The following is an 11,849-nucleotide window of genomic DNA, read 5'->3' as shown; positions in this document are numbered from 1 at the left end:
TGAATTGTAGTGATGTGTACAAAAGATGGGGAGAGGGCCAAGTAGGGAAATCATCAGCCAGGGTCACCACTGCCATCCTGGTCACCCCTCTCTCTGCAGCCCAGTCCCCATCAACCCTTCATGGACTACAGAAGTACAAGTGCTTTCACAGTCTCCAGTTGAAGCCGCAGATCTCCCTCTCCCCAGATGTGCTGCCTGTGCCTCCATAAGCTGCAGAAACCTTAGTGGCAGCTGGGAATAAGGGATGGCAACCGATAGTAGCAGGGAAGCTCATGCCAGGGTGACACGTTAGCTGTCCTCCACCCCATTCTGGATCTGGAGATGAAGAGTGAGGCTCAGAGCGTGCAGCAGGAAGGACTTAATGTGAACAAGGGACTGAATTTCCCAGCAGTCCCTCCATCCTGGAAGCCTTGTCCCTGGTGGGCTGGCTGGGAGGGCAGTGGGGATGCCAAAGTGTCACTTTTACAATGCTAGGGCCCAGAATAGTGACTGACCCCTACTCTGAACCTAACTTAGATTTCCTGGGGGTGGGGGGAAGTGGTCAAGAGATTTCTTTGCCGAGAGAAGGGAGGCCTGGGGTCTGGGCTTTGAATAGGGGGTTGGTAAGCAGGGGACTCCTATCCTTGAGCTTGGCAACGGGAAGCCCATAGACACCTCTTCCCCTGCCTCCTCACACACAACGCGAACCACACCTCAGCCTTCACCGGGCTGCCTCAGGTGGAGAGGCTACCAAATAACTTTATGGGTTGGTTTCAGGGGAGGGCAAGGCAGGGAGCCTCTGATGAGCTCGCAGGGCGGCCAGGAAGGCTTCGTCAAATGTCTGACGCAGGTTCATGGCCAGAGTGTCTGTCCAGAAGGTGTCATCACCGAAGTACCGCTTCCGGGGCACTTCCCTCATGCTGATGGAGTGAAAGCCCTGGGGCACCTTCATCCTGTAGGGCCGCGCGCGTGGGTACAGTGTACGGAGCACCACCTCAAAAGGCAGCTGGGGCACGGGCGCCACCCAGTGGCCGTCCTCCGTGTGCAGCCGCGCACCACCGTGCCCGTCTGGCGTCACCTCCAGGAAGCTGCTGAAGTCATGCTCCAGGCTGGGGTCTGGATGCACCCCGACGCGGATGCCCTGCGGGAAGCTGATGTGGGTGCTGGGGTGTCTGGCAGGGTTGTTGCTGACATTCCACATCATGCGCCGCCTGACTCTGGGCTGCGTGTAGGTGGGTGTGGGTGTCTCGGTGGGCAGTGGTATGCATTGCAGGCGTGCATCTACAGAGGGGTGGAAACTCCTAGAACACCGAGATCCCTGGTTCCCTGAGGTCTTGGAGAGGGTGATGGCCTGGGCTTGCTTGGTGTTGGGGACCAGAGAGTGACCTGGGTGCTGCAGCTTGCAATGGAGCCACTTCTTGAAATCAACTTCTCTCAGAATTTTGTGCTTTTTCTGCAACAACAGAGGGCACGATACAGTCGTGGAGGGCTGCTCCCCTTCTGCCTCTGTGAAGGAGACTCTGGTTATAACCCTTGGAAACCTCGGGTCTGACTGGGGAGAGACTGTCCTTGCCCCAGGAAAACCTTGAGTCTGATGAGAGAAACATCTGCGTTATGGGAACCTCATGATTGGAGGAGAGAAGTTTTGCCATAAGGGATCCCCTGGGTTGATGGGGGAGACAATGCCTCTCCCATGGAGAGACCTCCAATCTGATGGGGGAGATACAGCTTCTGCCCTAGGTGAATCTCCAGCTTGAGAAGTGAGAGAGTCCTCACCCCAGGGAAAACCTCAAGTCTTAAAGGGACACAAGCTCCCTCCCCCCAGAGGAATCCCCAATCTGATAGTGAAGACATGTCCTGCCATAAAAGAGTCTCTGGTTTAATGGGGAAAAGGCAAATGAGGGCCAGGCGTGCTGCCTCCTGCCTGTGATCCCAGCACTTTAGGAGGCTGAGGCAGGAGGATCATTTGAGACCAGCCTGGGCAACATAGCAAGACCTCTGTTTCTACAAAAAAAAAAAAAGAAAATGAAAAAATTTAGCCAGGCATGGTGGTGTGTGCCTGTAGTCCTGGCTACTCAGATGCCCAGGCAGGAGGATCACTTGAGCCCAGGAGTTTGAGGCTGCAGTGAGCTATGATGACGCCAATGCACTCCAGCCTGGGTAACAGAGCGAGACCCTGTCTCAAAAGAAAAAATGGGAAATGAGAAATGTAAATTGTATCCTTACTCTGAAAGGAGAGAGCAGAAAGGTCTGGAAGGCCTGGAATTGCGAGGAGCTAATCTGAGCAGACTTCTTAGAAGTGGTAGTCCTTGAGAAATCATGTAGGGGAGGATATGGTTGGCTGGCTCTCCAGGCTGCATGGCAACAACTGGATCTAGCTCTGCTCTTGCCTCCACTGGAGTTGAATCCTCCATATGTTGTCACAGAATCTCCCCCTGCCCCTGTTGTCTCACTCTCAGACTTGCTAAGCAATCAGGTGCTTTGGAGATTGACCCAGCTCCAGCGGTAGGCTCTGATTAGGCTAAGCCAATCATAATAATTCCATCGGCCTTGCCCCAGACCTAAGTCAATCAGCATATGGCTGATTGAGGCCATAAGAGATGAGGGGAGATCTGCAAGGTGCTTCTGGAAATGGTTACAGCCACAGGAAACAGACGGGTTTTGCCTCTTCTGGACAGGTGTGCAACTGTGAGGGCTGGTGACACCAACAACAGAGGAGGATAGGGCTGAGAAAGCCAGAGAAAAATGCAGCTGAAGCAGCTGGTGTGCTGGATTCGCCAGCACAGAAGCCCTCCCCACTTCAGGATCCACTTAAGACTCCCAGCATATTCTTTCTGGGTTTTCTGATTTTTGCATCCTGTGTAATTATACCTGCTTAAAATCTCCTTTCTTCCCCAACCATCAATCTGGTCCCCTGACAAATCTCTAGCTTGTCCACCTCCAACTCACATGTGATACCCGGCTACGCTGAATTTGCAGTTCTCTGCTACACCACATGCCCATGTGCCTCTGTGCCTTTCCACACAGCTATTCCCTATGCCTGGTCAGCCCTTTCCTACTTCTTCATTTAGCCAACTGCTGCCCATCTTTGTTATTTTTTGTAGAGATGGGGTCTTGCCATATTGCCTAGGCTAGTCTTGAATTCCTGGCCCCAAGCAATCCTCCCACCTCAGCCTTCCACAGTGCTGGGATTATAGGCATAAGCCACCATGCCCAGCCCCTTGCTGCCCATCTTTAAGGATTCCTCTTAAGCATCATCCCTTCTGGCACCCTCCTGGGTTCTCTCCTCCTCGATGGGAATACAACCCGCCTCCTCTACTAGACTAAGCCCCTTGAGTGTGGGAAGCACATATTCTGAGCCTTGGGGCCTAGCAGGTGCCTAGCACAGAGTCTATTGGAAGGAAGGAGTTTGAATCCCAATTATAAGGCAGGGCCTTGGTCTCATTAGAGATTCTCACCCTGAAGGAGGCAGTGCACTGGGAGAGGCTCATAAATACTTCCAAATTGAAGCTGTCTTTGCTTTCTAACACAAAACAGGATTTTGACCTAAAGGAGTGGCTTATAAGGGTGGAATTTCAGCCAGAGTCGTGAGGAGAGGGAGGTTCTTTCTGGGTGGGAGTGCTTCTAGCCATTCCTCTCCACAGCACGTGGGTCACTGCCTCCTGCTCACATGCCAGGGTGGCAGCTGCCGCCTGGTGCCCCTGCCCGGCTTGCCCTTACTTGATACTCAGTCAGGTAGTTCTGCTCCATGAGGGCCAGCTGGTCCTTGAGCCTCTTCAGTTTCCCCATCTCACGAGCAAAGTCACTCTTGTCCCGTTTCCACATGGCATCCTTCAAGAACCTGTTGCCAAGGTGGAGCGGGGCATGTCATCCCACAGTGACTGAGCTTCCACCTGGGCTGGAAAGACTGGCTGCTGCTGAGGGCCTGGAGGGGGTGAGAGGAGCTGCCAGAGATGGTATGAGCAAGATGACCTGTTCCGACTGCCCAGGGGCCCTCTGGCTAACTACATCCTTTGGGATGCAAGAACAAAGTGTCTGGTGGCCTGGTCACCACTTGCTGAGGAGGCAGGGGGCCCAGGGCAAGGAAGGAGGGTGATGCTCAACCCAGAGCCTGGGCAGGGGCCTCTTCGGCAGACTCATCTCCCAGCCATCTGGCTCCCCACACCCTCCCCTTAAAGGCTCAGCCTTGGGTGAGGGCCCTCAGGAACAGGCTGGGTGAGAGGGAGGGGGTGGCGGGCTGTGGGTGGTTCTCACACTCACCGGGCACAGGCACGGTAGTTCCTTATTTTGCAGAAATCGATGGGTTTCCAGCCCATGGCATCTTGGGCGTGGACATCAGCGCCACTCTGCACCAGGACCTTCACACAGCCCAGCAGACCATCACGGGCTGCCAGGTGCAGTGGCGTGGAGCCATTGCATGTTTGACTGTGGAGGGCCCCGCCAGGGGTGATGAGGGCAAAAATGAAGGACAAAGGGCATCTGCCCATCAGACAGGTGGCATACCAGTTTCCAGGTCCTGCTTTGCCACTGGGTGGCCCTGGCCATGTCCCTTCCCCTCTCTGTACCTCAGTTTCCTCTACTGTAGAAGGAGAGATTGGACTAAATGAACAATAAAAATCAGATTATGGAGGGCATGTGACAGTTAAGAACTGCTGGAAGGAGAGTGGGATTGGCTCAGAGACCACTGACTTCATCCACTCTTATACCAACCAGCCCTCTGTCCCCTCCCCATGGCCCTGCCTCCTCCTCACCCTCATCCTCAGGCCTTGGCCCACTCTCTCCCAACACATGGGCTTTGCATATGATGTTCCCTCTGCCTACAACCCTTTTCCCCGGCTCTTTGCATGGCTGGCTTTCGGTTTTCAGGTTGCAATTTAAATGTCACCTCCTTAGAGGTGATTGCCTCTTCTGAAATGGGATCCTCCCCCTACCCATCACCTGTTTATCTCCTTCATGATCACTTCCCATGCTGTCAGGATTTTGTTCATTTATTCATTTGCTAATTTACTGTCTAAGTATATCAGCTTCATGAGGGCAGGGGCTATTTCTGTGTGTTTACTGCTGCATTTCCTAGCTCAGACATAGTGCTTAGCACATAGTGCATGCTCGGTAAATATTTTGAATGAATGTAGTCTCCCTATATGCCATGCATTTTCTCATGCCCTGTTATCCTACCAAGTTTCAGTTGACAGCATTGAGGCAGTGGTTCCCAAACTTAACTGCAAATTAGAAACACCTGGGAATTTGTTACGTTTGGAAGCCCAGGTCACACCACAGACCCATTAAATCACAACCTTTGGATTGCAACACAGGCAGTTGTATTTTTGAAGCTCCCCAGGTGATTCCAACGTACAGGTCGGTTTGGGAACCAGAGCACTGAGGCTTAGAGGTTGAGTGACTTGCTAAGGTGCTGCTACTTTGCTAGCAAGTGGCAAAGCTAGGCTGTGAACTGGGTCTGTCCTCTCCCAAAGCCCAATTTCCTAACCACTATACCACATGGGCTCAATGACTGCTTTATGGGGGACCCAATCCTTGTCACCCCCAATAGTCCTTCTGCCTAGGAGTGGGGTTCCTGCCTGTCCAGGCTCCAAGCCACCCTTCTGAATCAGGCTGGACTCACGCATTGAGGGCTGCCCCTTTCTCAAGCAAGTAAGATATGCAGGGGAGTGCCATGGTCTTGTTGTCCTTGTGAATGACGAGGTGCAGAGGAGTCTGGCTATTTTTGGTGGGCAGGTCCACGGGAAAGTTGTACTCTTCTATCAAAATCTGCAGGCATGCAAGCTTGCCCCGTTGGGCTGCAAAATGGATGGCAGTGAAGCCCTGTGGGGTCCAGAGCCAGGCAGGAGGCTGAATGGGATGAGGTCCTTGGGTTCACAGTTTAACCTATATAGCAGGTTCTTGGAGTTACCCTTGCTTTCTTCCCTGTCCCCTCCGCAAACCCCGGGGAATCACTCACACCCCTTCCCGGGTCCCAGTGTGTGCTCATCGGCTCACGCTACCTCCCTGCCTTCAAATGGTCCTCCCCCTGCGGAAGATGAATTTGGACGATCTACACAGAAAAGGACATCTCTGGATGCTCCAGAGGCAGATCTTCGCCAGGTGACCACTATATGAGGAGTTCTTTGCAGGGTGGGACCTCAGTCCTCGCCCCCGCACTCCAGGTTCTTACCTTGTAGTCGGTCGGGATTTTTTTGCCGTGCCGATTCAAACAGAACCGCAACCATTCGACGTTGCCCACCGCGGCCGCGAACAGTTCGTAATAGCTCCCGATCGCCCTCCGGTCCAGCCCCTCGGTGAGGCTAGAGTCAGCGTGGGGGCGGGGCGGGCTCAGCGAGGCGCGGTGGCGGTGCTGGGTGCCCCGCGCAGGGGCGCCGCGTGGCGAGGGCAGTGGCTCGCGCGCCGCGGCGTTCGGGGAGGCCAGGCCGGGGGCTGGCTGGTCGGCGAGGCAATGAGGAAGCGACCGTCGTCCACCGCCCCGGGGACCTCTCAGGAGGGAAGCCCTGGCCCTCCGGGCCTCAGCATCAGCCCAGGCCCGCCCCAGGCCCTGCCCGCCAGGGAGGCGCGGGGCCGGGTTCTCGCGTCCCGCAGCCGGGCCACTCTCCCTCCCGGCCTACCTGGGCTGCTTGGACTCCGCGTCACTCCAGGCAACCTTCGAGCAGACTTTCCCCGCCCGCTGCACGAAGCCACGTGAAGCTGACCGGGCACGAGCTCCCCTCCAGGCGCCCGCTCCCAAGTCCCGGCTGCCGGCTCTTGCCCACAGAGAGGCCCTGCCCGCCGAGGCCATCGCGAGGCTGGAACTCCTCGGACCCGGGCCGGGCCGGGCGGGGCAGCGCCCCCGGCCTTAGCGTTCGGTCCCTGGCGGTACTACCGGCCGGGCCCCTCCCTCGCTCGCTGGGAGCAGAGCCCGGGGACCCCTGCCCACCTCCCGCTCCCAATCCGCTCGGCGCCCGGGCAACGCCCCCACCCACGCCTGGGCCCACAGCCCTGGAAACTCAGCATCAAACGACAAAGACACTTAGTTTTTGTTTCCGATTATAAATATAATAAATAGAAAACAAGAAAAGCACAATATGGAAATTAAACATCACTGTCCCGCCACCCACATAAATCACGGCCTATGGAGAAACGTATACATTTTTTATCTATTTAGCGCCATATTATGAGCTAGCTCCCATTGTCATTCCACATACTAAATGTGCACTGTGACGCACGTAGCACGTAGCCCAACATCGTGATGGATGAGCAGTCATTTCACATGTGCTGCACAAACAAAATGGGTCAAACTCGGGTTGTTTTCTTAGGATGGATTCCTGGCGGTAGAATTGCTAGATGAAAGAGAATGATGTTTTTCAGCTGTCAATGTGTGATTCCAAACTACCCTCCAGGAAGGTAATTTATATCTACTTACACTTCCACCTGCAGCGAAACAAGCACATTGCACGTTAGCAGTGTGGCTTCGGGCAAGTCACTTGACCTCTGTCTTAGTTTCTGCATCAGCAAAATGAGGAATAGTAGTACTTGCTTCACAAGAAGTGAAGGGATGCAAGCTGTGAGAACTGCACTAGCAGAGAAGTGCTATCTACAAATTTGCCATTACTAAAAGAGGAACTATACAAACAATCGATAGCATTGAATATTGTGACTTTAAATAAATGTTTGCTAATAGTACTGAAAATACTGTTCTGATGTGACTCTTTGATTACTAGCAGGAGGATAGAGAAACCGAGGCAGGAGGATATAAGAACTGAGCAAGTCCTTGGCAGGGGAGGATGCATTGCTCAGAAGACCCCTTGGCCAGTGCCAGGCAGCTGAGCAGACAGTGCCTGGCGGAACAACAGAAGTTAGACCATGAGAAGGGCAGACAGCAGAAAATACCTAAAGACTTGATTTCTTCTTCAGAAGGGAATGATAAAGGTATTGCCCTGGTTCTACGGTCCCAGGCAAGGGAGATGCAAGGCTGAGGGGAGGAGGCAAGTCAGGGAGAAGTGGGGGCAGGAGCTTGAGAGACACTGTCTCCACATTCAGGGCCCATGCCCAAGGCCAGCTCCTCCCCCTGTTCTCTAAACCACCTCTGGGTCCTTCTGAAACTTAAGCTAGTTTGGACTGAGTTCTGTCACATTCAACTGAAGCCTGACTAGTAAAAACTCCCGAAGTTAAATTCTCTATTGGGTAAAATAATTAGGACCAGTGGGAGGGGCCCTGAAAGGAGCTGTGTGGGCTAGGGTCCTGTGAAGCCCTAGGGGACATTGGAACCTGTACGTGCCCTGTCCTCCAGGAGGAGAGGAGGTATGCCCCAGGGAATGGCCAGGTAAGTGAAAATGAAGAACTATGCTTAGAGTGCTGAGACAGGTAAGGGCAAGGGCACACCCTCAGAGGGGCCTGGGGCTGGGGAAGCTGAAGTGCTCAACCAACCATGGTAGCAGGATGGGGAACTTGGCTGTGAGCAGTTAGGAGTCCTCTAGTGTGGGTTGGGTTCTGGCTGTAGTGGTCCTAGGGTAGGAAACAGGACTTTCAGGTCAGCACCCTGAGCATCCAGTTGTAGTGGGGGGGGGAGTGGATAATGCTGTCTTGTTGGGGTTGACCCACGGGAGGAGAAAGGAAGCTTGAAAGGCAGGTCCTAACAGGTGGGAGAGGGAATGTCTGATTTTGGGACCAGATTTGGATGAAGGCAGTTATCTGGGTTCTCACCACATTGTGGGGGTGGGGAGATCTGCTCAGGACAGATCTAAAGAACACATCATATCCCTCAAATCAGATTTCCAAGTTGTGAGCCTGTTTCCCTGCTCTGCCCAGTGCTCCCAGTGAATACACCAAATCTCAATGCATCCTTTTCTTCAGCCTCAGGGAAAACACCAGAGGATCAGCAGAGCCCTGCCTGGGCTTGTGTCTTCCCCACTCCCTGACTGCCTCCCAGATTGGCAGTTACCACAAGGCTCTCAGGTCCAAGAGGTTATTCACTCAGACTGGCATCTATGCATCATGCTTAATCCAAATGATCCCAGAGGGAGCCCAAAATATAATTCCAATGTCTCCTGGACTTCTAAGATCTAGAATAAGTTTGTCTTGAACACCTATGCGTGACTTTCTCTTCTGGAATGGTAGAATGAGGAGCTCTGTGGACCCACTCCCCAGGAAACAACCATAACTAGTGAAAATTATTTTAAAAACCAACTATGTAAATTCCCTGGGAATTGCCCTAAGGGAATACATCAACTGAAGAATCATCTATTCAGGAAAATCTATTAAATCTCAATTAGAACTGTGAGAATTTGTGATACTTAAACCATAAATTCCTCCCTCCCTTCTCTCCCTATGTCAGAGCAATGACTGAAGCTCCAAGCTGGGTGGATGTGGCCAAGGAAATGGGGCTCTCTCTTCCCTCAGCTCCCACTCAAGCATTTCTCACTATCATCCACACCTCCCCTGACCCCAAGCTGCAGAAGCTAAATTCCTGGTGAGTGAAGCTGAGAGACTAAGGGCTCCCTTATACCACCCAGTCTCCACTCACAGGGCAGAGGCTTGACCCCAGGTATGGAAGATGAGAATATTAGGGTCCTGATTGCTTGCCCCAACTTACTTTCATGGGGCTGAGGCCTCACGATGGGAGAGGCAAACTGAGAGGACCAGAGGCTACAGCCCTTGTTCAGAACCCTGCTCATGAAGCAGGTTGTTGTTGAGAGAAGTGGGCCCCTGTTCCTGCCCTCAGTTCCACAGCAAGGACTCAGAAATTATGTCCAGGGCTGGGCTCAGTGGCTCACACCTGTAATCTTAGTACTCTGGGAGGCCGAGGTGGGAGGATCATTTGGGGTCTGGAGTTCGAGACCAGCCTGAGCAAGAGTGAGACCCCATCTCTACTAAAAATAGAAAAAAAAATTAGCCAGTCAACTAAAAATAGAAACAAAAATTAGCCGGGCGTGGTGGCTCGCTCCTGTAGTCCCAGCTACTCGGGAGGCTGAGGCAGGAGGATCACTTGAGCCCAGGAGTTTGAGGTTGCTGTGAGCTAGGCTGACGCCATGGCACTCACTCTAGCCCAGGCAACAGAGCGAGACTCAGTCTCAAAAAAAAAAAAAAAAGAGAGAGAGAGAGATGAAGTCTCACTATATTGCCCAGCCTGATCTTGAGCTTCTCAAGGGATTATCCTGCCTCAGCCTCCCAAGTAGCTGGGATTGCAGGTGTGAGCCACAATGCCTGGCTATACCTCTCATGATAAAACATTCAACAAACTTGGAATAGAATTAACTTCAATTTGATAAAGGGAATCTATGAAAAACCCACAGCTAACATAATACATAATGGTGGAAAACTGAATTATTTCTCTTTAAGATTAGGAAAAAGACAATTATGCCCACTCCTAGCAGCTCCATTCAACACTGTGCTGAAGGTTCTAGCCAGGGAAATTTTTTTTTAAGGTAACTTTTTAAAATTATATATATATATAATCTCAGAATATTACAGGGGTACAAATGTTTAGGTTACATATATTGCCTTTGCTCTACCCAAGTCAGTGCTACAAGCCTGTCCATCCCCCAGACCGTGTGCACTGCACTCATTAGGTGTGAATATACCCATCGCCTTTTCCCCCTCCCATCTGCCCAACACCTGATGAATTTATACTATAAGTGCACACTTTAAGTGTTAATCAGTTAATACCAGTTTGATGGTGTCATGCTCATGGATCAGAAGGAACTTAATAGTATTAAGATGGCAATATTCCCCAAATCAATCCTGAGACCAGCCTGGGCAACCTAGTAAAAACTTGACTCAACAAAAAGCAAGAGAGTGGAAAGATTTAAAGTAATTCATATTACATTAAATAAAGCTGATTTCCTTGCAGAAATCAAGTTGAGCCTAAAATTCATATGGAAATTCAAGGGACCCAGAATAGTAAAAAACTACCCTGAAAAAGTGGGAGCCCTTCCACTTATTGATCAAAACTTATTATAGAGCCACAGTAACTAAGAAACTGTGGTACTGGCCTAAGGATAGCAAATAGATCAATGGAATAGATTTGCAGTCCAGAAATAACCTTTCATATTAATGATCAACTGATTTTTGCTAAGACAATTCAATGAAGAAAGAATAGTCTTTTTAACAAATGGGTCAACGGAATATCCACATGCAAAAGAATGAAGTTGGACCCCTAGCCCACATAATACATTAAAATTAACTCAAAGTGGACAAAAGATTTAAATATAATAGCTAAAACTGTAAAACTCTTAGAAGAAAACATAAGCATAAATCATTGTGACCTTGTATTAGACAATGGGTTCTTAGATGTGACACCAAAAGAAACAAAAGAAAAAATAAACAGGACATCATCCAAATTTTAAAATGTTGTGCTTTATGTGCCTTAATCCCAGCTACTCAGGAAGCTGAAGTGGGAGAACACTTGAGCCGAGGAATTTGAGACCAGCCTGCGCAACAAACATAGTGAGAGCTTGTCTAAACAAAAACAAAAACAAAACAAAATAAAAAAACACCCCAAAAGATTTGTGCTTGAAAGGGCCATCAAGAAAGTGAAAAATCAACCCAGAGAATGGGCGAAAATATTTGCAAATCATTGGCAAAGGACTATAACAGAATTGGTGTCTAGAATATATAAACAACTCTTACAACTCAATAATATAATGACAAATAACCCAATTTAAAAATAGGCAAAGGATCTGAATAGATATTTCTCCAAAGAAGATATATAAATGCTCAATAAGCACAGGAAAGGATGATTAACATCATTAGTCATTAGTAAAATGAAAATCAAAATCACAGTGAGATACCTCTTCATATCCACTAATATGGCTATCATCAAAAAGACTGATATTATTAATAACAAGGGTTGCTGAAGATATACAGAAATTAGAGCCCTTGTACAC

At 50.6% G+C, this 11,849-nt stretch overlaps 1 protein-coding gene across 1 annotated transcript; it reads right to left on the bottom strand.

Annotated features, from left to right (window-relative positions):
• Positions 1-700: 700 nt before the first annotated feature.
• ANKRD53 (ankyrin repeat domain 53) lies at positions 701-6,763 on the bottom strand. The gene is made up of 6 exons (XM_045550623.1): positions 6,594-6,763; positions 6,149-6,305; positions 5,600-5,799; positions 4,240-4,404; positions 3,700-3,820; positions 701-1,432 (listed from the first exon to the last, which is right to left on the bottom strand). Exons 1-6 carry the CDS (start codon positions 6,761-6,763, stop codon positions 740-742), a joined length of 1,506 nt encoding a protein of 501 aa, XP_045406579.1. The 3' UTR covers positions 701-739.
• Positions 6,764-11,849: the final 5,086 nt, after the last annotated feature.

Source organism: Lemur catta, chromosome 4, assembly GCF_020740605.2.
Source record: "Lemur catta isolate mLemCat1 chromosome 4, mLemCat1.pri, whole genome shotgun sequence".
Taxonomy (NCBI): domain Eukaryota; kingdom Metazoa; phylum Chordata; class Mammalia; order Primates; family Lemuridae; genus Lemur; species Lemur catta.
Note: the sequence above shows the minus strand (reverse complement) of the source record. Positions and strands in the feature narration are given on the sequence as shown.

What these genes read in the sequence shown, in the direction of transcription:
- ANKRD53 (XM_045550623.1), bottom strand. Translation starts at nt 6,763, where the DNA reads ATGGCCTCGGCGGGCAGGGCCTCTCTGTGGGCAAGAGCCGGCAGCCGG. An exon ending in GCGGAGTCCAAGCAGCCCAG is followed by an intron (nt 6,306 to 6,593) that starts GTAGGCCGGGAG and finishes CGCCTCGCTGAG; the next exon opens with CCCGCCCCGCCCCCACGCTG. An exon ending in AACTACCGTGCCTGTGCCCG is followed by an intron (nt 3,821 to 4,239) that starts GTGAGTGTGAGA and finishes CCTTGGCAACAG; the next exon opens with GTTCTTGAAGGATGCCATGT.